General features: G+C 37.3%; 1 protein-coding gene across 2 annotated transcripts in view; it reads left to right on the top strand.

Moving 5' to 3' along the window:
* The window catches only part of SLC2A9 (solute carrier family 2 member 9), a 79,651-nt gene that overhangs the window by 21,908 nt on the left and 33,811 nt on the right, over positions 1-23,932 (top strand). For both annotated transcript variants that reach the window (XM_021554339.3, XM_077782763.1), the window contains exons 6-8: positions 6,299-6,431; positions 14,319-14,506; positions 17,902-18,012. In XM_021554339.3, the coding sequence (XP_021410014.2) occupies positions 6,299-6,431; positions 14,319-14,506; positions 17,902-18,012 (432 nt within the window). The remainder of the gene's footprint in view (positions 1-6,298; positions 6,432-14,318; positions 14,507-17,901; positions 18,013-23,932) is intronic.

The raw sequence follows: 23,932 nt of genomic DNA, 5'->3' as shown, positions 1-23,932 counted from the left end.
TGCTGCTCACAGAGAGTGAAACAGTGCTCACCTGACTCTTGAGAAGATTTCTGTGTAGCTGTTCTCTGCTTAATTAGGTCAGTTGGAAAAGCAGTAGACAAGCTTTCCTGGAAAGATATTCTTCAAAAGATGTGAAGGAAAGAAAGACATCAAAACACCATGGAGGCTGATAGCAGTTGGTTATAATTTTCTCCTTATCCACTGAAACATAGTTAACACATGTAACTAAACTTAGAGCATTTGTTTCTACTATTGTTTAAATTATGACTTCCTGCTACTTTATCAGACTTAAAAAGGTGAGTTTTTTCACTTACTGTAGCTGACCTGTCTGTCTATAAAACTCATCCTGTGTAAGTTGGACTCTGCTTCAAATGCAGAGGAGCAAGTGAACATTTCAGATTTTCCTCTTTCCTTAGTGCTTGAGTATTTAATAATATTTACAAATCTGTCATTAAGCAATAAATGTAAATCAATTTTACCTGTGGCTTCCTTCCAAGTGTGTTTCACACACTGGGGAGATAATCACCACTTAATTTTTAAGATTAACATTTCAGTTTTACTTTCTATTATACATTGTAAAACTACCTATTATTGCAAATTCTTGTCCTAATATGTAAATTTATCCTTTACAGATTAGGTATTAATGCCATGGTAAATTGCTCAAGTACTGTAAGATAGCATGCAGTCATCATATTGAGTAGGATGGTGTGTTTTCTACTCTTGAGTGTGTTTGCTTTTGAAACTTCTGGCAAAAGGGAAAAAATTGGAGGTCTATTCTTGATTAATATTTTAAGGGATTTTTAAAAATTTGAAGTAAATGTCAAGTTAAAATGAATTGGGTTTTGTTTTCTTTAAAATCCAAACCAGATTTTTTTTCATTTAAAAATTGTTAAAATTATATATTCAACCACTTGCTGTTTTTAAAACAGCAAATGTGCTTTGGGTATTTTAATGTTTGTTCTTCTCTTAACCTTGATATACCTTGATATACTGAACTTTCACAACTTCAGTTTGGCAAAATATAATCACATAAGAAAATATTTGCGTCTAATGCAATTTATAGATGCCCTGGAGCACTTCTCTTCATCTCCCACTACAGTCCCAAAAGGATGCAGGTCTCTGGAGTTCTATGTGCCACATCTTCCAGTCCCACAGGGATATCTGAGGTACCCCAGGGCATGAGAATGATAGTATGTTCTCATGTTTGAAAAACTGAGTCTTATCCTCCTCAATTATTTTAATTTACTATTTTTATATTTTGTTATTTATGGATGCTAACCTGAGTCTAAATGCATCGCTGAAAGGAAGTTATGTCAGAAATTTTGCTTAGCTCCAGCATACCTCTAATATTTCTTCCTAAAGAAGCTCAAATATATATGCTGGCTGCTGATAATAATCCCATGTGAAAGCTTCCCATTTCCCATTGCTTTTCTCTGAAATTTTTGCCTCTCTTGGAGATGAGTAAGAAATGAAGACAAATTTTGGCATATAAGTGTGCAGTAAAAGGTTAGTTATTACTCCAATAAAAAGCTGGACCAAAAAAAAAACATCTGGGGAGCTTGTAAAGATACTTTAGTTCTCCCTCTCAATAGTCCATGATCTAACATACCATTTAGTGAACAGAGAAGCAGACACTGGACACTTTCAAAGCTGTTTTAAGTTCTCATCCAGAGGCCACTTACTCAGTAACAAAAATCTCCTGCTGATTTCTGTGAATTTTACATCAGACTGGTACAGCCTTAAGTCTGTGACTTTCTGTACTGATTATTACCTGGGAAGATACTGATACTTGAGTAATCTTCTTGTCAGAGCTATAGCTGTAGTAGTGACCTGTAAAAATACACATCTGGGTGCAGAACAGATATGAAATACACATATCTGAGTTGCCTCTGTTTTAAACAGGGAGGTAAGCAATTTGTAACTCTCTTATTGAAATAAGTTTTGACTAATTGGGTCACAGAAATGGTCATGCAAAGAGAAGATTGTGTCCAGCAGGGATGTCACTGAGATTAGCACCCTCTGCAGCCAGAGGAGATGGTAGAGCTGTGATTGGAGTGGTACAAAGAAGGTAAGAGGAAGGCAGTTGTTTTGCACCTTACTTGAGTAGCTGCTCTGAAGCTTGAAATGTAGAAGTTCTCTTTTCTCAGCTGCCACATGATCATCACCACTGTGCCATACCCTTGACTAAAGGAAGAAAAGATAGTTCTAATGCTAAGAAATTAGTTCCACCTCAGTGCTTTTTCAGTCCTTGGCCCCAGGCCAGCGTGGATGTCCTTTACTTTTAGGAGTGTTTTATGTGGTGTGGTAGCAGATTAACAGAGAAAGGCTGAACTTGTGCAGTATTCTGGGCTTTGCATACCTAGGTTTACCCAGTCTGTTCTGAGCAGGGATACAATTTTTTTTTATTTTTGCTGGGAAAATTGAATATTTTTATATGCATTTCTTGTGCCAAGTCTGTACAAGAAAGGACAAAATTTAATTGCTTGAATCAGGTAGTATCATCTTGATGCCCTATGGTACTTTAGGTGTCCCTGTGAGACAGGCAGATGTGACACAGAATATCACAGAGAGCTGCATCCTTCTGTATCTGCAGCAGGAGGCTGAGGCAAGATGCTTCAGGGCATCTAAAAATTAAAATAGATGTAATTCTTTCTGTCTGTGTGTGTGATTACATTTTGCAAAACTAAAATTTTAAAAGTGTTCCTGCTTTTCATAGAAAATTAAAAAGAAGAGACTACCAAATCACTATTTCCTGGACATTTTCAGTATCTTGCATTGGATGCCAGAGGTTTTTGTCTCTTTGTTCCCCACATACAAAATGGATAAAATGTCATTTTACACAGGAAAATTACATAAAAAGGTCATTTCTGTTTATAAGTTGTTAAGAACTGTAGTAAATCCATTACAACCCCATCCCCAAGGAATTAATTCCAGAATAAATAAATGGTGACTAGTTAATAGTGTCTGGTAAATGGATTTGCTCACTGAGAGATCACAGTTCATCCTGTGCACTGAATGCTAACAAAGGGGAAAGAGTATTTATTTTGATACCATCTCCTGCACGTTTCAAGCAGTAGAGGTAGCTGAGCCCTTGACAGTTCTGTGAGGCAGCATGGTGGCTGCACAGGGATGCAGAGCAGGGCTGGGGAGTGCCCTGTGCTACCCCATGCCCAGCCTGAGCCTAGGAGAAGGTGTTTGGGGTAGGGGCATTTCCCTGTGGCTCTAGAAAGGACAGGAGGCAGGATGTGGGAAGCTTGCCTGGGAGCAGCTGGGGTCAGGATGCTCAATGGGACATGGGGATCTCCACAGCACAGAAACCCAAACTCTGGGCAGAGAGCAAACGAGGACCCTGACTGTGCAGTAGTGGTTGAGTTGTGAGCATAATCTATGTCCAGATTATGCTTTTAAAATTAATGGATAAATAAGTAATTTAAATCTATTCATTAAACTAAAAGAGGAGAGGTTTAGCTTAGAAGTTAGGAAGAAATCCTTCACTATGAGAGTGGTGAGGCACTGGACCAGACTGCCCAGAGAAACTCTGGATGTCCCAGCCCTGGAAGTGTTCAAGGCCAGGCTGGATGGGGCTCTGAGGAACCTGGGATAGTAGAAGGTGTCTCTGCCCATGGCAGGGTACTGGAACAAGATGATCTTAGAGATCCCTTCCAAACCATTCTATGTTTCTCCGTTTCTGTGAAATTATTTAGAGAGAAACAGAGAGAGTGAAGCCTGTCACAGTTGCATATTTCCTTACTCAATCTTTTTGATCCTGCTACCCATCTCATACTGGGTTATTTAATTTGCCACAAAAAAATGGATGCCCATGTCCAGGGCACCACAGCACTTCTTCTCACCTCTGTTGCATGACCTTGTTAACAATTATATTGTGTTAACAATGTTCTATTCTGTTAACAATTCTCCCTTTAAAATGTATTTAGTATATTGTTTACCTGGTCTGTGTTGAGAGTGTCTTCACATTTTATCAAAATCGTCCTAATTGCTGAGAATACTGAATATCACTGGTGCTTAAATAGGTTATTGAGTTTGATAGGGATAGTTCAGCTGTCAGCAGTGCCTGTTGACATCTTCCCATGCCACTTTTCCACCTTTTGATTAGAATAAGTTCCATTTTCTGTATTTTAGCTGATGATTTTCTGACATGGCAACATTTTCTTTACTGTATTTCAGTGCATCATAATCTTGTTTCATTTGCAGCTGATAAATCCATGCCATACTTTATCTCCCTCCCTTCCACCCAATCTTCTATCTCTGCAGTTTTGCACTTTATTCCATCAAACTTTGAATGAGTCTGTGGTTGTCAAACTTGCTCTACTGTTTAACTGTCTTTTTTTAATACATCAAAGCCAGGTTTTTCATGCTTCAGCCTAAGCAAATATCCATAATGTGACAGTTTAAAATGAAAATTTTACCATCTCGACAGGTTATTTGTACCAATTCTGAGCGGGTGATGAAATCAGGTCCCCTGTAATTAAAACATTTCATGCTCTTTTAAGTTTTCCCTGAAATAAAGTGGGATGTAGTTGTTTTCATTTCTCCCAGCAGTGCCTGTGTGCTTCTCCTTACTGCTAACAATTGAGGTAAAGTGTTTTAAATGTCTTCTAAGTCACCTACAATGTCTTTTGCCTTTAGCCTATTACTGCTTCTGAGCACTGTCCCAGTATATGTCCTATTCTATTCCTTCTTAAAGAGGTTATGAAACCCTCCTTTTGCCTTCTTCTCTTAATTTTCTTTATAGGGTCTAGTTCAACCTGATTTCCAGCAATTTTAATGAATCCTTTAAACTTATATTAATCCTACTATTTATTTTCTGTAGTAGAAGGAAAGAGTTAAGGTTGTATAATGTAAATTAAGAGAAAAACAAGTAGAACATACAGTCCATAATGTTGAATAGACATGAAATCTTTTTAAATGGATGGAAAAGTTTCCACTGGCTTCAGTGACTTTCTGATCAATTAATGCCAAAATGGCAAGTGGGAGCATATTTATGAGCATTTATGAATATTTATGAGTTTACCTTAAGGTTTTAAAAGTTAGCATGATAAAGAGTACAACAGAAATCTTTAATAGAGGAAATAAAGGAAACTCAGTGTCTTATGTGGTAAAAATAAAAGGCTTTTCATTATAGTAGCAGGCTTTGCTATTTATTGTGAAGGGTAAGTTCAGAGTTTGTTCATAACTTTTTCAAAATAGTGCTTTCAAGAAGAGATATTTGCGATAAATGTGATCGACTTATAAACCATACATTATAGGAGACTTTAAAAGGAGTGTAAGTTTATTCCATGGAAGTCTCCATAGGTAGGCAGAGTGCTGATAATAACAGTATACAAAGAATACTTTTTTTTCCCTTTAAGAATTGTCCTTGACATGGAGGGAAAAAACCTACAGAAAATATGATGTGCTGATCAAGAGTAAGATTTTTATCTGGAGGCATTGTCAAAACTTCTAACACCCTATAATTTTTATATGGTACATAGCAAACAGCTTTATGGTACAGGAAATTATTCCAGGCAGACATGGAATGAAGGTGACAAGTTATACTACTTGTTTTCCTAAGTTACTTTTTACAAACCAGTACCCATTTTGGTTATGTGATTATTGACTTGTTTTAAAGACGTAACCTTAGCTTTCTAGTTTTTAAAATAAGATCCAGACTTGTTTGTCCATAAACAGTATTAACCACTTTTGGTTTACCTACTTTACATGAAGTTTTCCACTCAAGTGGAAAAAAAAGAAAACAGCAATGAAGAAATAGGATCTTGAAGCCTTCATGGTAATGCAGGCTCTTAGGGTAAGTGATTACCTCAAGAGTTAAACTGTTTGAAAAAACACTTACTCAAGTTGTTTTCCCATCTCAGGAGAATTTTTAAAAACCATTTCTCTTACCTAAAAGGGCAAGTGAAAAGTTTGATTAGGAGATACCCTACCCATTATTTCTGGGAGTTATTTGGTTATCTTGGGCCCTGTTTTAGGTTTGAGGTGTGGATTACATCTCATACCATGCAGAACGTGGTGCTTCAGGCCTTGCTGAAGTGAAAGAATGTAAAATAAAAACTGACAATGGAAAATAGCTTGGGAGCTTGGCCCATTTGAGCAAGGTGATCTGAAAGGGAAGTGTTTAAACCACTTACTAAGCTTAGGAGGAACACGTCACTCTGGTGGTGAACACAATACTTTGAGTGATGAAAAATCACAGTGTTTCCTATCAAAGCTATTTTTCTTCCAAGTGTCACATTGGGAGAGTATTACTGACTTGTATTACTGACTTTGTATTCATTTGCAGGAATCTCGGTGGCCTTTCTTATTTGGAGTAATCATTGTTCCATCATTGATACAAGTCATGATTCTGCCTTTTCTTCCTGAAAGTCCTCGGTACCTCCTACTCGAAAAGCATAACAGGAGCAAGGCAGAAAAAGGTATGATAATGTTACTTTTTGCAAAAAAGTGTGTTTATTGTAGGGATTCAGGTGAGATACCTGACTCTGATACCACACTAGAAGCAGAATATTCTCATAGGAGACAATCTCTGCAATAATTTTTCTCACGTTTTTTGTTTGTCTCTGTAAATACATATGTAAATACAGCTGTAGCTTTAAAGTTTTTTTAAGTTAAATTCTCCAGCAAGGTAACTTGTATAACATTACACATGGTGACACAGATCTAACCAAATCATCCTGCTGTTGTGTGCCAGCCACTCTGTGCAGGGTTCATTTGAAAGTAAAAGGTGGTTTCATTGTGATTCTCCCTTAAAAAGTCTTTGTACTTTGTCTAATAAAAATACAGATTCTGTTGCTGCTTTTTCTCCCCCCAGTAGTTGCTGTGTTTGACCCGTGTTCTGTAATTCAATAACTTTTGTTGATCTAATAAAAAAACCCCATACATCTGTTTAACTGAAAAATTCCAGCACTTCCATATTCTTTTTGCTTCACAGACACAGAATATTTTGTCCTTACTTCAGGTTCCAGGTATAAAACTATTTGCTTGCATGATCACAGTTGCTGCATTCTCCACCCCAGTAAATTTACTATGATCCCAATATAGGTGAGAGAATGTTAAAAAATTTAGTTAACTTATTATAGGAACATATGAAAAACAGGAGTCTATAAAAAAGGAGTCTGTTTATAATACCAAAATACCAAACATAAGTGCTTCACAAACTACTCTTAAAAACTTTGTTTGAATATGACCCTTAACATTTTCAGTCATGAATTAGTTGCTTGCAAAATTACTTGTAAAGTGTGTATAAATATCTGAAATATAAATTTAATTATCTTTTAACATGAAATTCATGCAACTCTGTCCAGTTTCTTCTATTTTGAAACTAAAAATTGGCCTCTTTTGTTCTGAAGAGTCCTCTGAAAAAGAAATAGCACACTAATGAAGAGACTCCCATGTTGTCTCAATTTGGTGTTGAGTGAAGAATTCTGTAAAGGTTGGAGCCTCAGACACTCAGAGATACAGTTAAAAAAAAAAAGGAGCACTAAAGCAACAAGGTTTTGGAAAGTGTTCTTAAGCTTCTCAGAGTCAGCAGAGTTTTGAGGAGGCAGAGCAGCTTTTCCAAGGTCCATGAAGGAAAGGGCTGCCCTGCCAGCTGTGCTGTGGCTGGCAAAGATTCTGCATCTGCAAGGCTATTGCATAGTGTTAACTTGCTATGAGGAACTATTGAAAATCCTGCTACAGTACCTGGAGACCTCAGCACTGACAATGAAACTGGACTTCTCATAGGTAAAGTTTAAAAATTATAAAACATGGCAGTTAAATAATGCCACCTGCCTTGAAATTCGCACCATTTACTGTTGCTAGTAATGTACCAACTGCACTCTGGGATGCTTTCAGCATACATGTTCTGAAAATAATTTTAAATCTAATCCAGAGGCATTGGAGGTAGGGTTTGGAGTAGAAGGTATCAGGAGAGCAGTTGCCTGGGGAAATGAGCTTTAGTTGATGGTTTGCTGATTACAAGAAGATGGCTTTCATGAGCCACCCTAAGGATTATAAATTTAGATATTCTGGGAAAAAAAGGGAAAACATATAATTTTTTTTTCAAAGAAACTGCACATGAATATATGCTTTTGGATTTTATTAATTATAAAAGAAAATACTCAATTCTTATGTTGTAGATATGTTGTAGTCCACAATGTAACTCATTTTGAGTGTAGTCTACAGTGGAATTAAAAAAATAGGAATCAACAATTGAGACAAATCATCTGGACATTTGCATTATCAGCAGAAATCGGGGAGGAAAAGTCTAAGTATTAAGGAGACTGGAGGATCTGTGACTTATTAAAATACCCTTCTGCTTGCAAGTCATATAATGACAAAGCAGAATTCTTCATTTTAATGATGACTACAGTAATGCTTTTAAATTATTTGCCTCTTAGCTTAAATCTGCATATTAATATTGGAAATTTGCAACTCATTCTACTGACTAAATCCCTTTTCTTTTCCTTAATGGATCAAGGCTTTTCATGCACATATATATTTCACTGTGGATTATACCTTGTCAGAAAGATAAAAAACTATTATTTGCAAAAGGTCTGCTGTATTTAAAGCAGATTACTATGTTAGTCTTTATGAAGTACTCTAAAGTATGCATGTATGTCAAAGCTCCTAAAATTGAACCGACAACATTAATCTTCCTAATTATTTAAGAGCAATAATATCCAATGAGATAAATTAGGTCATTGAGTTTCCACAGTTTTGCCCCTGCTTTCATCCCCTCCTTTTCTTCTCTGTCTCAGGAGACAACCAGTCTATAATTACCAAAATACTAGTGGTGTCAACCTCTTTTCTGGCAGATGTCTTTAAGGGGCAAAGAAGAGACTGAGAGAAGGTGAAGGACTAAAACACGTTGTGTGAACAATGAAAAATGAAGGAATGAGGGTAGAGGGTTAGAGTAGAAAGGCATTATGTGCAAGCCTCAACCACTCCACCATGAAAGAAGCTATTTTTTGGGGCACAGGGGCAGCAGTGCCTCTGATGAGTGAGCTCTGAGCCCCACTAGCAGGGTTTTAGCTTTCCCCTTCGCAGCAGCGCAGGCGGACGTCGGACACACGGACACCGTGTCTGACTTGCTGCTGTCTGCTGCCAAAAGCAGCCCTGACTGATGGGCTTGGCTTATCTTCCTGGATGTCACCAACCTGTATCCTACTCCCTGAGACCCAAAGGAACTGAATTATCTCTCGTATTCCTGTCTCACTGCTGAACGTGGGAGAGCTGATCCATGTGTTCTGGGGAGAGAACAGTCCACTGGAACAGCAACGTAATCTGTAAACCTGCTTTGCCCAAGAAACTAAGTCTGGTAATGGAGCAAGGGCAGAACCATCCCAGCTCCTCTCCCAGGTCCCATAACTAATCTTCTGCTCATTTGATAAGAATAGAAGAGAAGAAATTGCCTAACATTTGGCTGGTGTGATCCTTCTTCTTAATCAAGGCCAGACAGCAGAGGAGAAATGGCTACCCAAGTGGTTGAAGAGAAGGACTTTGGAAGGAGATTGTGAAGATGAAGAACTATAGGGATAGAAACAGAAAGAAAAAGAAAAACCTGTTGCTATAATTACATCAGTTTACCATCCAAGTTCTAGGACAGTAAGACAGGGATTTCACATTAGCTGCCTATTAGTTACATGCCAAGTGCACCCCTGATCTGTGAGTATCACAATGATGTAATGTAAATAAAATCAGTAGTAGTGATAAAATGGAACATTTTTTATGACTAACAACATAGGTTATTAACACTTGCAATTGGATAGTTGAGGTGTCTTTTTTGAAGTCCACTGTTACAGGGAGGAATCTTGCATTTTCCATTTTCTGTGCAGTGACAAGAGCAGGTCATGTAAATCAGTAATGGAATTCAGCTGGTATCCCAGCTTGCCAGAGAAAAGAATATTGTTATGTCTTAAGGGTCAAACAACTTGCATAAAATATCACAGCAACATCTGTTGGTGACATAGAAAATCTGTTCATCTAGTATGTTCAGTCATATGTTACAAGTCCCATGGTTATGAAAGAAGCATTACAATAGGTATAATGAGAAGCATAGATTTAAATTTGTAGAAAGATGGATTAGGGTTGATAACTTTTCATGTTACAAAAGAGCAAGGCCAATCCTGATTTAAAAAAGCAGGCAGTCAATTTTTTTCAAAGTCCTTCAGGGGACCCACATGGACTGGAGAAATGTTAAACCCAAACTTTAACAACAGGAACAAGTTACTACAAATCCAGTGATTAAAATAAGTTGTTATGACTGACAACAAGCACATATATGATTTATTTTTCTTTCTCTGTGTGTTTTGTATATCTGAAAGGATTATAAACTATTCTTACTGGAATAAGAAAGGAAGAGATAGCCATGACTACCACACTTGCTTGCTGGCTTAATCTCAGATGTTTCCCTGCCAAAAGCTGGAGTGATTGTGGTGTGTCTGATTTGTTTTTAAACTTTTCTTAAGCCTCCTATCTTTTAGAAAGGATATTAGGTCATTAAACCTTTAATACAACCCTGTTTACCAATTCCTGTGTTATTTTAGGGTGGTGTGTATATGTTTTGTTTTGGCTAGTTTCAGGGGAACCTGAAACAGGCCTATTGATGCATGTAAAACCACACATACAAACAGGCAAAGATATAATCCTTCACTGGATAATAACTCAAAAAAGATCTATGTGTTCTTTACTTAGAAGAAGAGGGAGGTGACATATAAGAAAAGCCTAAGGTCAGTTGCCTGCAGTTATATTGCCTGAGATTTTTTTCTTAAATTTTGCTATGCTGCATGCTAGTAGATAATCTATATTTTTCTAGATTTAAATAGCATTATTATATCTCTTCTAGGAAGATACAAATGAGTTATGCTTCTGGATCTTCAGTACTCAAATAAAATTAGTTTATATGAAATAACTCTTAGTTCATTTCATGAACTATTTCTGTGGTAACATGGAGTTATTACAGGGAAATTTCTACTACCTTCAACAATGGCCAAATAAGATGCTGTTTAAGCAGAATTTAGACAAAGATGTGTGAGACAGTGTGACACTGGATTTAATATAATTAATCATCAGGGAAGTGAATGTGTCTGTGGGAAACAGATGACAATAATACTCCTGCAGCTTATTTTAATTTTTGTCTGTTTCTTTTCAAAGGATAAGCCCAAACTTTGACCACTTCTCTCTTTTTCTGCCCCCCTTTGCCTGGTGCTGGCCTTATACTGTAAACCATTCAATGGCATTTTGATATTTTAATATTTCTTCTCAAAGTTCACATGCTAATTCTGTTGATAACAACTTTCTTTGCACAGTCCTGGAAGTACCATAGTAGGAAAAGAATTAGTAATTCCCTATGTAGCTGAGATGTTGAGTGCCCATCTTGAGTTAATTTAAAGGCCTGATTGTTTTTAGAGATGGTACCAACTGACTTTTTTCAGATCTTTGAACCTCTTTCAGTTGTTTCACCTTCATTAAGTGAGATAAATAAAAACTGGAGTAAATGGAAGGGCTTCCTGGCTTCTTTCCCCTTGACTGGAACCATCCAGTTCTTTTCCTATTTATAAAGGCAGTATTCCAACTTTTGGAGGCTGAGCTTGTAAAACCTGATCCAAGAGAATGAAATAAGAATCTGGAAAGTTTTAAAAGGTTCTAGAACTGCAACTCCTTGGATGTGTTAAATGTTTCATGAAAATAAAGCTTCCCTACAGCGAGAAGCAGCCCATCATGGAGGGAAATGAGTCATTGCAGGGAGGAGAGGAACGACTTCTGTGCTTCTCAGTGCCAGTAATGCCAGGGTTTAGAATGTAAAACTAATAAATTGAGCATCACACATTGAAAGCCTTTTGATTTCCCTTATCTCCCTGCTAATGCAGAATTTATTTCCATATTATTTATATATAAAATTGTGATTCTTATGGTACTGAAAAGCTGGTAATGGAAGAAAATTAAAGACATTGAGTAGCAGGAAAATGTTTTTCCAAGAAAAACATTTGTGATGTCTATTCAAAACTATACATGTATACCATAGTAATTTCTTAGTATTTCTTGACTTGTTGGTAATTTTAAATATCCATCACAGTTGCCTAGTGGCATTTATATCTGTTTTCTTAATGCCATGAAGGAAAGAAATTGGGTGTCTATGTTTTTTCCTGCCTTGTACTTGACAATTTTGGTAATTGCAGTTTTTTCGTTCCTCGTCCCTCTAGAAATACATCAAACTCCCTTGTGCAAAAAAGACAGATTGCTATATTTTTACTTGACTGTACCTACATTTTTGACTTGTGTGACCTAAAGTAATGCTGAGGATTCTAAGGACAGGAAAAATAAACAAAATTGTGCACTGACCTAATTTACACTGATAAACCAGATGCTTAAAAATCTGAGAGAATCCTTTCATGGAAGACTATGGTGATGTTGTTGTTTGATAGTATGTCTGGTTGTTCTTATCTTTACCAGAAATTTTTTGATCAACATTGTAATAGTAGTGAGGAAAATGTAATTTCAGCATGAGACATTCACTTAAACATACTGTAGGCACACATTGATCTAATTTTACATTTCTTATCACTGTCTTTAAAACATTACACTCATTAAAATGAGTGTTTAGCATGTTATTTATTAAAAAATGGGCAATAACGAAGGACAAAACTGAGCAGCTTAAAGTTTTAGTTCTGAGATCTCAATTTTTTAATTAATTTCTGATTGTACAGCCTGTGTGAAAAGATAAGTCTCATACTGAGAGATTTAAAAATTCTGACCTCTAATCTCACAAGAGAGAAACTGGTTATCAGAATATATGGATGTTATGAATTTACTCAACACCCAGAGCTGGTTCATCCCTTAAAAAAATCATCCTTCTTGTTAGCAGAATCAGGTGGGACCCATTAAAATGCAAGTGCTAAGTGCCTCAGAAAAACTTGGCCCAGAGCTGTAGTTCCCTCCACTGCCAGACCATGAGCAGGCAGAATGTGCAGCCTTGTGCATTCACCAAAGTGTCAGAGAGGGATAATTTGGGAGGCCACCAGTTCATTTGTGTGACCTCTCCCTCATAACAATGAAATGCCACTAATTGGCCTTTTCACCTGGGTGAAGATAAAATTTTGTACCTTCAAAATCTAAATAAAGTTCAGTATATCTAGTTTTCTTGACCATCAAAGTGCTTTTAATGATCCAAAGGTGTGTAAACATACTCACATATATGGTCATTTGTTTATAGGCAGTGTTACGCAAAGCTGTGGTTATGAAAAAATGATTTGGCTCTTAGGTGAACTAAATTAACTTATTCATTTAATAAAAATAGCAATTTTAAGTGACCTGCTGTGTAAAGGATTGTTTTGAGTGTTAGCATCCTACTGGGTGGTGAAGCCTTGTTGCAGGGCTGTTTGTAATGTCATTGTTTCTCTCCCGTCACTCTGAGGTGATGAGCATTTTAAACATCTCTTAAAATGCCAACCCCTGGGTAGGTTCATTAGATTGAGACAAAAGTGCTACCTGCACAGACAGTATCTGTCAAACAAGGTGGAGACACATCACATCCAGTCAGAGGTGTCTCTGTCCTGGAGGAGGTGTGACGTGGAAAACCTGCATTATTCACAGTGGAAGGATATTTCAGTTAGGCATCAGTGTTCAATAATAAATGGTGTGTTTCTGGGGAGATGAGGTTGGTTGCTTGCTTACACTGGCCATGTAAATTTGTTCCCATGTCTCCAGCATTGAAAAATATAAAGTTTTAAATTGCTCTGGGTAAGTATTTCTAATATGAATCACCTTGACAAAGTGAATTCTTGTCTATAGGCTAGTAAAAACAAGAGGTAATATGAAGAGTAGTAGCTATTCCTTTTCAATGTCTGCCTTTTCCTGGTTTACCAGACTTATAAGCATTTTTACATTTAACTACTTCTCTATCCAATTTTTACATTTAACTACTTCTCTATCCAATCTATCTCCTGCAACAAAGCCAGCTACACTGTTAGGCTGCAGAAGTAGCCAAATTAAATAATGCTCAGAGATGCTTTGGTTTAAAAAATTTCAAGTCATACAAGGTTTACACTCTTCCCTGGACCTTAGGCTGTATTATATATGAAATAACACAAGAGAGATCTTGTAGGGAGACAATTTATGACTTTGTTTCAGTTTTTGAGCCCAATAGCAAGGATAAACCAGATCACATCCAGAGCAGAATGATATTGTTGGCAGAATAATTAAGTTGTAGACTATGTATGCCTCCTGTTTGTGCCAAGCATTTCCATTTTAAAGAAGCAAGACAGTTATAAATGCACACAGTGCCAAATGTCTGGCCTAAAGTACATGTCCTCTCTTTGCAGCATTTCAGAGATTTCTCGGGAAAGATGATGTGTCTCAGGAAATAGAAGAAGTTTTGGCAGAGTCTCGAGCCCAAAGGAACACCAAGCTGGTGTCGGTTGTTCAGCTCCTGAGAACCCGCGCGGTGCGATGGCAGATCCTGACCGTGGTCGTCACCATGGGCTGCTACCAGCTCTGTGGGCTAAATGCTGTAAGTGTCCTTCCTCAGGCCATGGCACCTCCTGGGGAGCTCCTTTCCTTTATAGCAAGGTTTGGATTACACTATTTACCAACCTCTATGAATTCCCTTTTTTGCCGTTTCTTATTAGTAATGACTCTGTGAGAGCAGTGTGTGGGAAGATCCACAGAGATCTCTACTGCTTGGGGGCTTTTCAAACAAAAAAGTTTGAGGAAAACCATGTTGTGTTAACCTTGAAGGAATACATGAAAAAGTAGAAAAGATCAGCAAAGAGCATGCAACTTTCACTTCTGACACTCAAATTTTCTTTTTCTGAGTATGCCCCATGCTCATTCAGAGTTTTTCAGTAGACATTTCAGCTTGGCTTCATTCAGTTCAGTACTTACAGAAAAAAACTTCTGCTTACATCAAAACTTCCTATAAGTGATTTTAAAAGGTCACACTGGTTTTTTGTGGGTTTTGTTTTGGTTTTTTTGGTGGTTTGTTTGTTTGTTTGTTTGTTTATTTGTTTGGGGTCTGGGAAAGTGAAGCAAAAGAGGGAAAAGACATCAAATAGTGAATCCTATTGACCATTAATCTGTCTGAGGTTAATGGATATCAGAAGTCTCTATCACCACCTATCTGAGCCTATATGAGGAGGTCACAGGACAGTTTAGGTCAGAAGATCCCTCCACCTGGTCCAAGCCCTTGGTTAGAGCAGGAATGAGTTCAGGGTTGTCTCAGGCTACTGAGGGCCTTGTGCAGTTGAGTTTTAAGCATATTCAAGGGTGAAGAGCCCATAATCCTCCTGGGCAACCTCTGCCAGGTGTTTATACTACTTACACTGTGAAAACTGTTTTCTTTATATCCAGCCAGAACTATCCTTGCTGCAGCTTGTGGCATCTGGCTTAGATGCTACACAAAACAAATATTCTCATGAAGCACCTCAAAGGGAAAGGGTTTTTTGTCATAATTCAGAGGCATACTTGTTTAAATATATGAAAAGCACTATTCTCACTGCTGCAAGGAATTCCCACTGTGCTCTGAAGCACACTCCAGCTAGATTTTCCCCCCAGGGCTAATAAGTCTGTGTGCTTTAGTATCTGTGAACACTAGCTCAGGCTTATCTCAGGTATCTCTATAGCTTTAAGACTCCAAATAAAAGTAATTTGTCCAAGACCATTTGAAAGATTAATGCAATTGGAGCTCTTTTTGAAAATACTAGGAGGGAATTAAAAGCATTTTTTCATCCTGTAGAGTAAACTACAATAATGTTTGTATAGGTGGTGTTTTCTTCTAATGGTAGTATTTCAGTGCTAATGGCAGGTTATTTTATTCCTCATTGTGGATACATTTTTGAGAAAAAAAACCCCGGAATTATCTTGTCATCCAGTCTTTTTAAGATTTATCAACACACAAGAGAAAAAAATGACACTTATAGTAGCAAACAGACTGCTCAAATAATGAAGAACATTGTCTATAAGAAAAGGACACAGCTAAATTTTCAGGGGAAATGGAAGAGTTTTGTGACTTTGAGGATACTTAATAGTTGATGGAAATTGTCCAGTATTCTGTGGCAGAACAAAGCCACACTCTCATGGCTTAAGTGAGGATGTGGGTGGATAGTCAGACATGTCCAGTCCAAAATGAATGCCAGAGTTACTTAAAAGTGTCATTGTATGGCTACTTTCTGAAAATATGCCTCAGAAAAACTGTCTTTGTCAGGGAACCTGTGTGTTGAGTTGGCTATTTCAGGTCTTTCCTTTTTATTATTACTCTGTTTCTCCTCTCACGCAATGTCACCAAACATGAAAAGAAAATTATTCATACAAAAACTGTGTTCTGAAATGGATTATTTAAACAGTTATTAGTAACAGTTAATAGGAAAACCAGGAAAATTAAGAGACAGGTCAAGAGAAATAGCTGGACCACTTGATTAAGGGACCAGGCCTCAAAAGCTTGTCTCTTTTGCTTGGCTTTCCTGGCTGATGCTGTTCCAGTCATCTGAAGCTCCAAGAAGAGAGGACAGGTCCAGGTGTGACAGATATTGGTGAACCTGGGTCTTGGTTTGCCTGAGTGCATCTAACCAACCTGCTGGGTGTGAGCCAGCACCAACCAGGCTTTGCTGGCAGGGAAGGCTCCTTCTAACTCATCTGTTTGTCTGTAGTGCCCTGTTAGCCAGTCTGGTCTTTTCCACAGCTACCATCTGGACAGGGCATATGGGAAAGTTGGGATTCCTTCAGGCAAGAATCCCAGGTCATTCTCCAGGGAAACTGCCAACTGGCAGATTTCTGTAATCATCCTGCTGGCACCTGAGAACACTTGCTTCTTTTTAAGGATTTTACTTCAAACAAAAATTTGTTTTGCTTAAAACAGTACATTTGTTTATTTCCACATGGAACAGAAATCATGGTGAAGTTCCGATCATGTTAATGCTTTCAATTATAACAAAATACCAGACAGCCTGACCTAAACTGACATAAATTATTTCCTATTAGTCTCTTCTACTCTGTTAACATTTATCATAATAAATTTATTTATCCTCTACCATTTTATCTCAGTTCTAAAGAAGTCACAAAACTATGGTGAAGTTTCACTGGTGAAGGTTGTACTTTTTCATACCAAGGAATACATTGTATGACATACTGCTCTAAGGGAGTCTTTCCCAAAGTGGGAAGTTGATGTGAATGGGACTCTGATGCTTACCAGACTTGCTATTTTAGAATGTTCCCACTATGTATTCTCTGTCTGGATATTGTCACTGCTGGATATGGTTTTTCTGACTAAATGTGATTGACTTCCTCTAAGTCATACAACCTGTATTTCTGTCCATTAGTGACAGCTACTTCAAGCCTATGATTAAAACAGCATAGTACTTTTCCCCAAGCAACTCTAATTGTAAAAGTATCTTTCCTTTCATGGATAATAAAGAGAGACTGGGGGGATGGCTTGACTCCAGTAAGGTTAAAGCAGAAATAACACCTCACTCCTTCTGTCCAAAAATGAGCAACATCTTCAGTGCCTCACAACATCTCTCTCCTGCTCTCTCCTCTGTTGTTACATGCTATTGAAGTATTCCATAAAGCTACAGGAGCTTGCTTTGTGAGCCACACAAAACCTATTTGTATCCTGTTGTTCAAGCATAAATTGAGTTTCTTCGATTTACTCCTAAAGTGAATTAAGCTAAATTGAGTTGAAGCTGTTTGTAAGCCTGGGTCTGCAAGTGGAACTACAGCAGTGGAGTGCCCAATCCACCTGGAATTTGCACTTGCCCTACATCTGTTGTCCTGTTTGGCTCTCGGTGACCTGGGACTGCTCAGAGTTTTAACAAGTCTAGCCTCAAGCAGATTAGATGGCTGAACTGATTACCAATATATTGTAGTTCAACCTATAATGAAAAATAACTCATTTTATTTTCTCTGATACAGATCTGGTACTATACAAACAACATCTTTAGTGAATCTGGGATCAAGCATGAAACAATCCCTTATGTTACACTAAGTACTGGTGGTGTTGAGACTCTGGCTGCTGTTTTTTCTGTAAGTATGGTTATAAAAATCCATTAGCATGCTTGATATTTCAATATTATTAGATTTTATTTTCTTATACAGCTTAAAATATAAAAAGAATAGAAGGTTAATTAAGTGTGATGGTTGATAATGCAATTCAAAATATTATTTCTAATTTTAATTCTAAACCAAGTTTTTTTTCCTTGGAATATTTTTTTAAGATGCTCTTTAATTTTAGATCCATAAAAGGAACAGAAAAGGTTGGTATATCCTGCAGTGCTTTGTATGTATGAAGAGGAAGAAGGCAGAAACAGCAAGGGACAAATTATATTAACTGATGACTCATAAATTAGTTCACCTGGTAGAACAACCTTACCTGGTAGCAGTTTATTCAGATCTCAGTTTTCTCGTGTGCCTGCTGGGCAGCTGTGATGCTGTCTGGAGAAGGCTCAGGCACAGCCCAGCTACAGGTGTTCAGTGGGGCTGGCAGAAAGAGCACCCAGGGAGGTGGAACAGTAAGGCCAGACTGTCGGTGTTGGGATGTTTGATGTGGGAAGAATGGTGTTTGAATTCTAATGCTTTTAGAAGGCTAATTAATTATTTTCTTATACTATATTATATTATAGCTGTATTATATTATACTAATAATAATTATTATTAACTAATTATGTTATTAATAATAATCAATGAATCTAAACAACCATCACCAGAATCCAATCAAGTAATCACCTTGGGTAAGCAATCTCCATACCACATTCCACATGAGCACAAACAGGAGCAGCGAATGAAACAAGAATTGTTTTGATTCTCTTTTCTCTGCTTCTCTCACAGCTTCTCTCAGGAGAAATCCTGAGAAAGCTAAGTCTGTTCAGAGGGCATGTGAATACCACACCAGCCTGCTAGAACAAGGGAATCCCACGTGGTGTTCAATTCTGCTGCCTTACTCAGGACAAACAGGCATCCTTTCCTAATTCATGAGCTCCAGAGCAGGTCCTTTGCTCTGCTCTGAATGTAGAGGGAGATGTTAATAGAAAAACTCATCCATGCACAGGACTAGGACTAGGGAAAAAATACATTAAAAGAGCAACCTAAAACTTCAAGTTTTAGTAGGTGATTACACAATTAATTGCTAAAGGAAATACATTTATGTTTACACTGCAATAATAAGAAGCAATGGGACAAGTCTTTGGAATGGAAAGCTGCAAACAAGCCAGTAGTCCTTTCTTTGTTAGAATTTTTTCTTCATATATTCTATACCAACTCCACTTGAGCAATACTGAACACGGCAGAAAGCATTTTTAAATGTCAGAAGAATGGTTTTGGAAAAAGAATCCTTTTCAGTGGCAGAGTAACTGTTTGTGACCTACAAAATATTAAACTAAATCCAGCTATCAGGTATGTTTTCTTATAGTCTAGGACATAAGGACTCTACAGGGTCACAAATAGCCTTCTGATGTTTATGAATTTCCACAAATCTGTTTTTCGCTAATTTTTTTATTAAAGAGACTTTTATTTTAGGATTCATTTTAATAGGTAGAAATAGAGACATATGAAAGTGCCTACTTCTTACAGTTTCTTTGTGTGATAGTGCATACATTGTTCTTTGTTTAAGATATATGGAAAAATAATAATGATACATCTACCACTGATTTAAGTGAAGAATACACCTCTTTTATGTGAAAACAGATGATAATTACATGGAGATGATTCCATGATATTAAAGCTATTTTATAAATAGAGTGTTATTTTTCAGTTCCTTCTGTGCTGTCAGATTGTGGGGCTTCTTCAGAGCACACTCTTCATACATAATGAGGTGGATGGGTGTGCTCCTGGTATGTGTTTTAACTTTCTGCACTCAAGAGGAGGTTTTTTTTAATATTTTTTCTGTCAATACTACCTGCTGTCCCTCAGGAAATGCTGATGTACCAATATACCTGATCCCTTCCAGTTTCTCAGTTCAAGACACACTGATTTTTAGCCTGAATTTAATTTCCTTAATCTTCATAAATGTTTCATTTCTGTTGTTTAAAAGAACAATAGCATGAATTTAGTTTTTCCATTGAAGATTTTGCAGCTTCTTTATTCGAGTAAGTTCCCATGCCTAGCGCTGAGGACAGGGGATTCCTCCCACTCTCAACTTCTCCCAATATCTCCTTTTGACATTTTTTAAAAAATCCCCTTCACATCCTTAAATGTTAAATCAGGTGCATGCCTTTTATACTACTCAGGGAAGAAACAGAAGAAAACAAGAAGAGAACTCAATTTTCCTGGTATTTTTTAATCTGTTGCATTTGCTAGCAGAAACTAGATTTTACTCACAATAAATCAGTAAAGGTAATCAGTTATAGAGGCATCCTTTCTGTCCTCTTGAATGAAATAGTAATTGGAAATGTCCACTAGAAATCACATATCATCTCTGATCATTATGCATAAATTAGGTGGTCATGAGATTGAACCTCAGTAAGAATACTTGGGTATTGATGATACCCTTATGAATACCAAAGGAAAACAGTGAAAGAGAGATGTACTTCATGGAGAAGCAAAGCAATATTTAGGAGATAAAATGCTGAAACTGTGAAAAACTTTGAAAGTCTCTCTTTAATGCATCTCTTGGGAGCCACAGCACAACAGTAATAATGTTGATGTGGTCCATGAGGAAAGACAATTAATATTCCATCCTTTTCATAACTCTGTATTGCCTCAGATCCCTTGATATGCCCACTTGTAGCATGATTTTCCTACAGTTTAATCCCTCTTCCTTACTAGCAAAAGCCATATAAACATTGAAAGACGTTGAAAGATAAGACATTAATCATAATTTTCTTTTCATTCACATATTTTGGCTGCAACTTCTGCTTACACAGACACTTCCTAATTTACTTCATGAAATATGTATAGCATTGCATACCTGATGCCCTGGCTTCTCTCTAGGGAGAAAATATAAATTTTCTGTATATTTTTTGGTTAATGATAGAGAATCCCACCCATTGTACTTAACACAGATTTGATTTAGAGGACTGGTTAGACAATTACTATTTTCAGTTTGTTTCTGAAGTTTTGTATCCTCTGGAATGAAATACTGAATAGATTTACCACTTGTTACAGAAGTAAATTACCTAACCTGATGTAATTCTTTGAAGCAGGATGGAATACACCTAAATAATTCCCTGTGTTTATAGAACAGAAGTGTCTTCTATAACTTATAAAGTGGCATACCATGAACTTTGTTATTCTTCAGTAAGATTGATTACTGTTGCTCTTTTCTAATTTTTAGTAATTCAGGTTAATTTTAGTTGTTGTCTTTACTCTTCATGGGTAAAGAGAGCAATTTTCTAGTGCCTTTTTTTAGCACAGCAACAGGGTGAATGGAAAGGGAGACAGAAGGAAATGTCTGAAAAAATTCCTTCCCTCCTCCATGAAGCCAGCATAGAATAAAAGAGAATGTTATTCAAATGAAGCATCCCACATCCAGTTTTGCCATCTGTGGCACCAAATTTGGTTTTCTTATAATGTTCACAGAAAGAGTCTAGATGTGACTATATTGAGAAGACTGTGGCCTAAGTATTTCCCACAGGATGATGCATGAAGGTGTTACTAAAAGCCTGTGACAGAGACAAACTCTGTGAAGCCTGGAATGAGTTAAAATACATTGCAGTACTAGACCATAAAAGAATGTAGGAAATCATTTGCAGTATCACACAGAAGTCAGAGACAGCAGCTTTCTTTAGCAAGATGATTTTAATCTGCTTTAGAATGTCATGAGAAAGGGCTCTTTGACTTGTTCTTTGTTTCTTTTACTGTTACTAGATCTCAATATAGAAGGAAGTATTCCCTACTCAGGGCATGGCACATCTCAACTAAAGGGTATTCCAGACACTTTCATAGGTGTTCTCATCTCCAGTACATTTCCATCATGATTTCCACAGGATGATGCAAGATATCTCCACTAAAACTCTGGGTCCACTGTGGTCAGAAGAGAAAGAGATATGTTCAAGTAACAGCCAGTCTTAGCAAGTGAAAAAAATGAGGTGAAAAATACTATAATCTCGAAGGTTCCTAGGAAGTTCTCTTAGAACCTGAATTTTTGTAAGTCTTGTAATGTGACTTTGCTTACACTAAGTCAGAATCAGCCTTCACATACCAATAATTCCCAGTAGGATCTAAGTAGAGAGGGCAAGAATGGGGCAAACATGACATCTCCCCCTATTTCTCCCCTCACCCTGACAAGCTGTTGCTCAAAGATTACCAGAATTTGAAGGTGATATCTTGGACTGTAGTAGACTAGATAGAGACAGCAGTAGAAGAGAAACTGGGCAAGCAGCACCTCAGATAATGGTGTTTGTCAAAGGCCAGAGGCATTTGGGCTTATTTTCTCTGCAGGGTGGGCTGCAGAGAGAGACTGTGTTAACGCACACTGCCTTAGCCCACCAGTGATCAGCAGGATTGCTTTTAGGTGAAGACATTATTGATTGCTTTTAGGTAAAGACATTATTCTTTTTTAATTGCTTTAATACACATGGACTTTTGAATAGATTAGGTCTACATGTGTTGAAGTAAACGTGTAGTGGCTTCCAGAAGAAAAAGCCTCATCATGAAGGTCTGCCTTACATCACCACTCCTAAGACCCAAGATGCACATGGTTAAAGGCTGTATTTGAGTAATACAAATTCTTTTGTAGGATATATTCAGAAACTGAAAGTTTTCAAGGTGTATCTCCTGCTGCTGAGGATTAAAAGCATTGGGTTTGAGTAATCCTTTTATCAGTCTGTTTAGGATGATCTGCATCAGGGCATTCAAATACCATCATTAGAAAATAAAGTATCAGCCACAATAAGTTGTCCCAGATCAAGGTTGAGATCTAGTCTGGCTTTTATAGCATAAATTTGATAGCTTAACACTTTTAACAACTGAATCATCACTAGAAGGATCTTTTCTTCAGAAATATCTACAGTTTACTGAAGGGATAGAATAGGAATAAGGAAATGAGTGTTTTTGTGCTGCCCTAGGTGCTATTGCCAAGCACTGCTGGGGCAAAAGTGGCTGGCTAAGATAAGTCCTTGCATGGGCAATGTCTTGGCTTTGCTGGTCTTGGCAGGTGTCGAGTATGGAGAGCATCTTTAGTAAACAGAAATTTCACAGCCAAGTGAAGCTGGTTAAGGATGCCTCACTGCAAAATACTTCAGACTGAGCTTAGAAATGTAGGGATCAATTCCATGTTTTACTGAGAGTAATCTTTGGACAGGTACCTGCAGAAGTTGTATAAGGTCCTGCCATGGTTTTTATACAAATACTGGAAAATTGATGTGAGAACCTTGCAGACAGACATTTATTCAAGGCCTGTGCTTATGTGGTCAAAGTTGATGCCAGACTCTAAATTCCAGCTTAGGTACTTAAATAAAATAGTCCTTTTTTTTGTTTCAAAATTAATAATTAATTTTAGACTAATGGATATGCATCCAAGTATGAATCAAAAACCCCAATTTATAATTCTCAGTCTGCTGTTCCTCTCCTTTTCCTGGGTACAAGATATTACACATTGTGTCATAGAGTAATATAAATGAGGTTATCTATTTTAACCCTAATATTTAAAATGGAAATAACACAAGTGTTAATTTGCTGTGTTAAGTCTGAGTCTAGTCATAGAGTCTTACTCAGACCTTTATCCAAAATACATGAAAAAGAAAGTGTGGCTATTCTTGACATTAACTTATAGAGCAAACTTCTTTACAGAGCTGAGACATCAAGAAAACCTGACAGGGTTTGCTTAGTACAATTTAGGGCCAGGATATAAGTAGGGAATAGTAAGCAGCAACCTCCTGTTTGGACTGCAGGACTTGCTTGCACATTCATTTTATCCAAGGAAGCTTGTCTGATCTATTTTAATGCACTTTGCTTTCATTATGTCAGCCCTAGTATCTGCAGCTGACTCAAGTGAAAAGGTTGACATTTG

Source organism: Lonchura striata, chromosome 4 (assembly GCF_046129695.1).
Source record: "Lonchura striata isolate bLonStr1 chromosome 4, bLonStr1.mat, whole genome shotgun sequence".
Classification (NCBI taxonomy): domain Eukaryota; kingdom Metazoa; phylum Chordata; class Aves; order Passeriformes; family Estrildidae; genus Lonchura; species Lonchura striata.
This window is presented reverse-complemented; position numbering and strand designations above follow the sequence as displayed.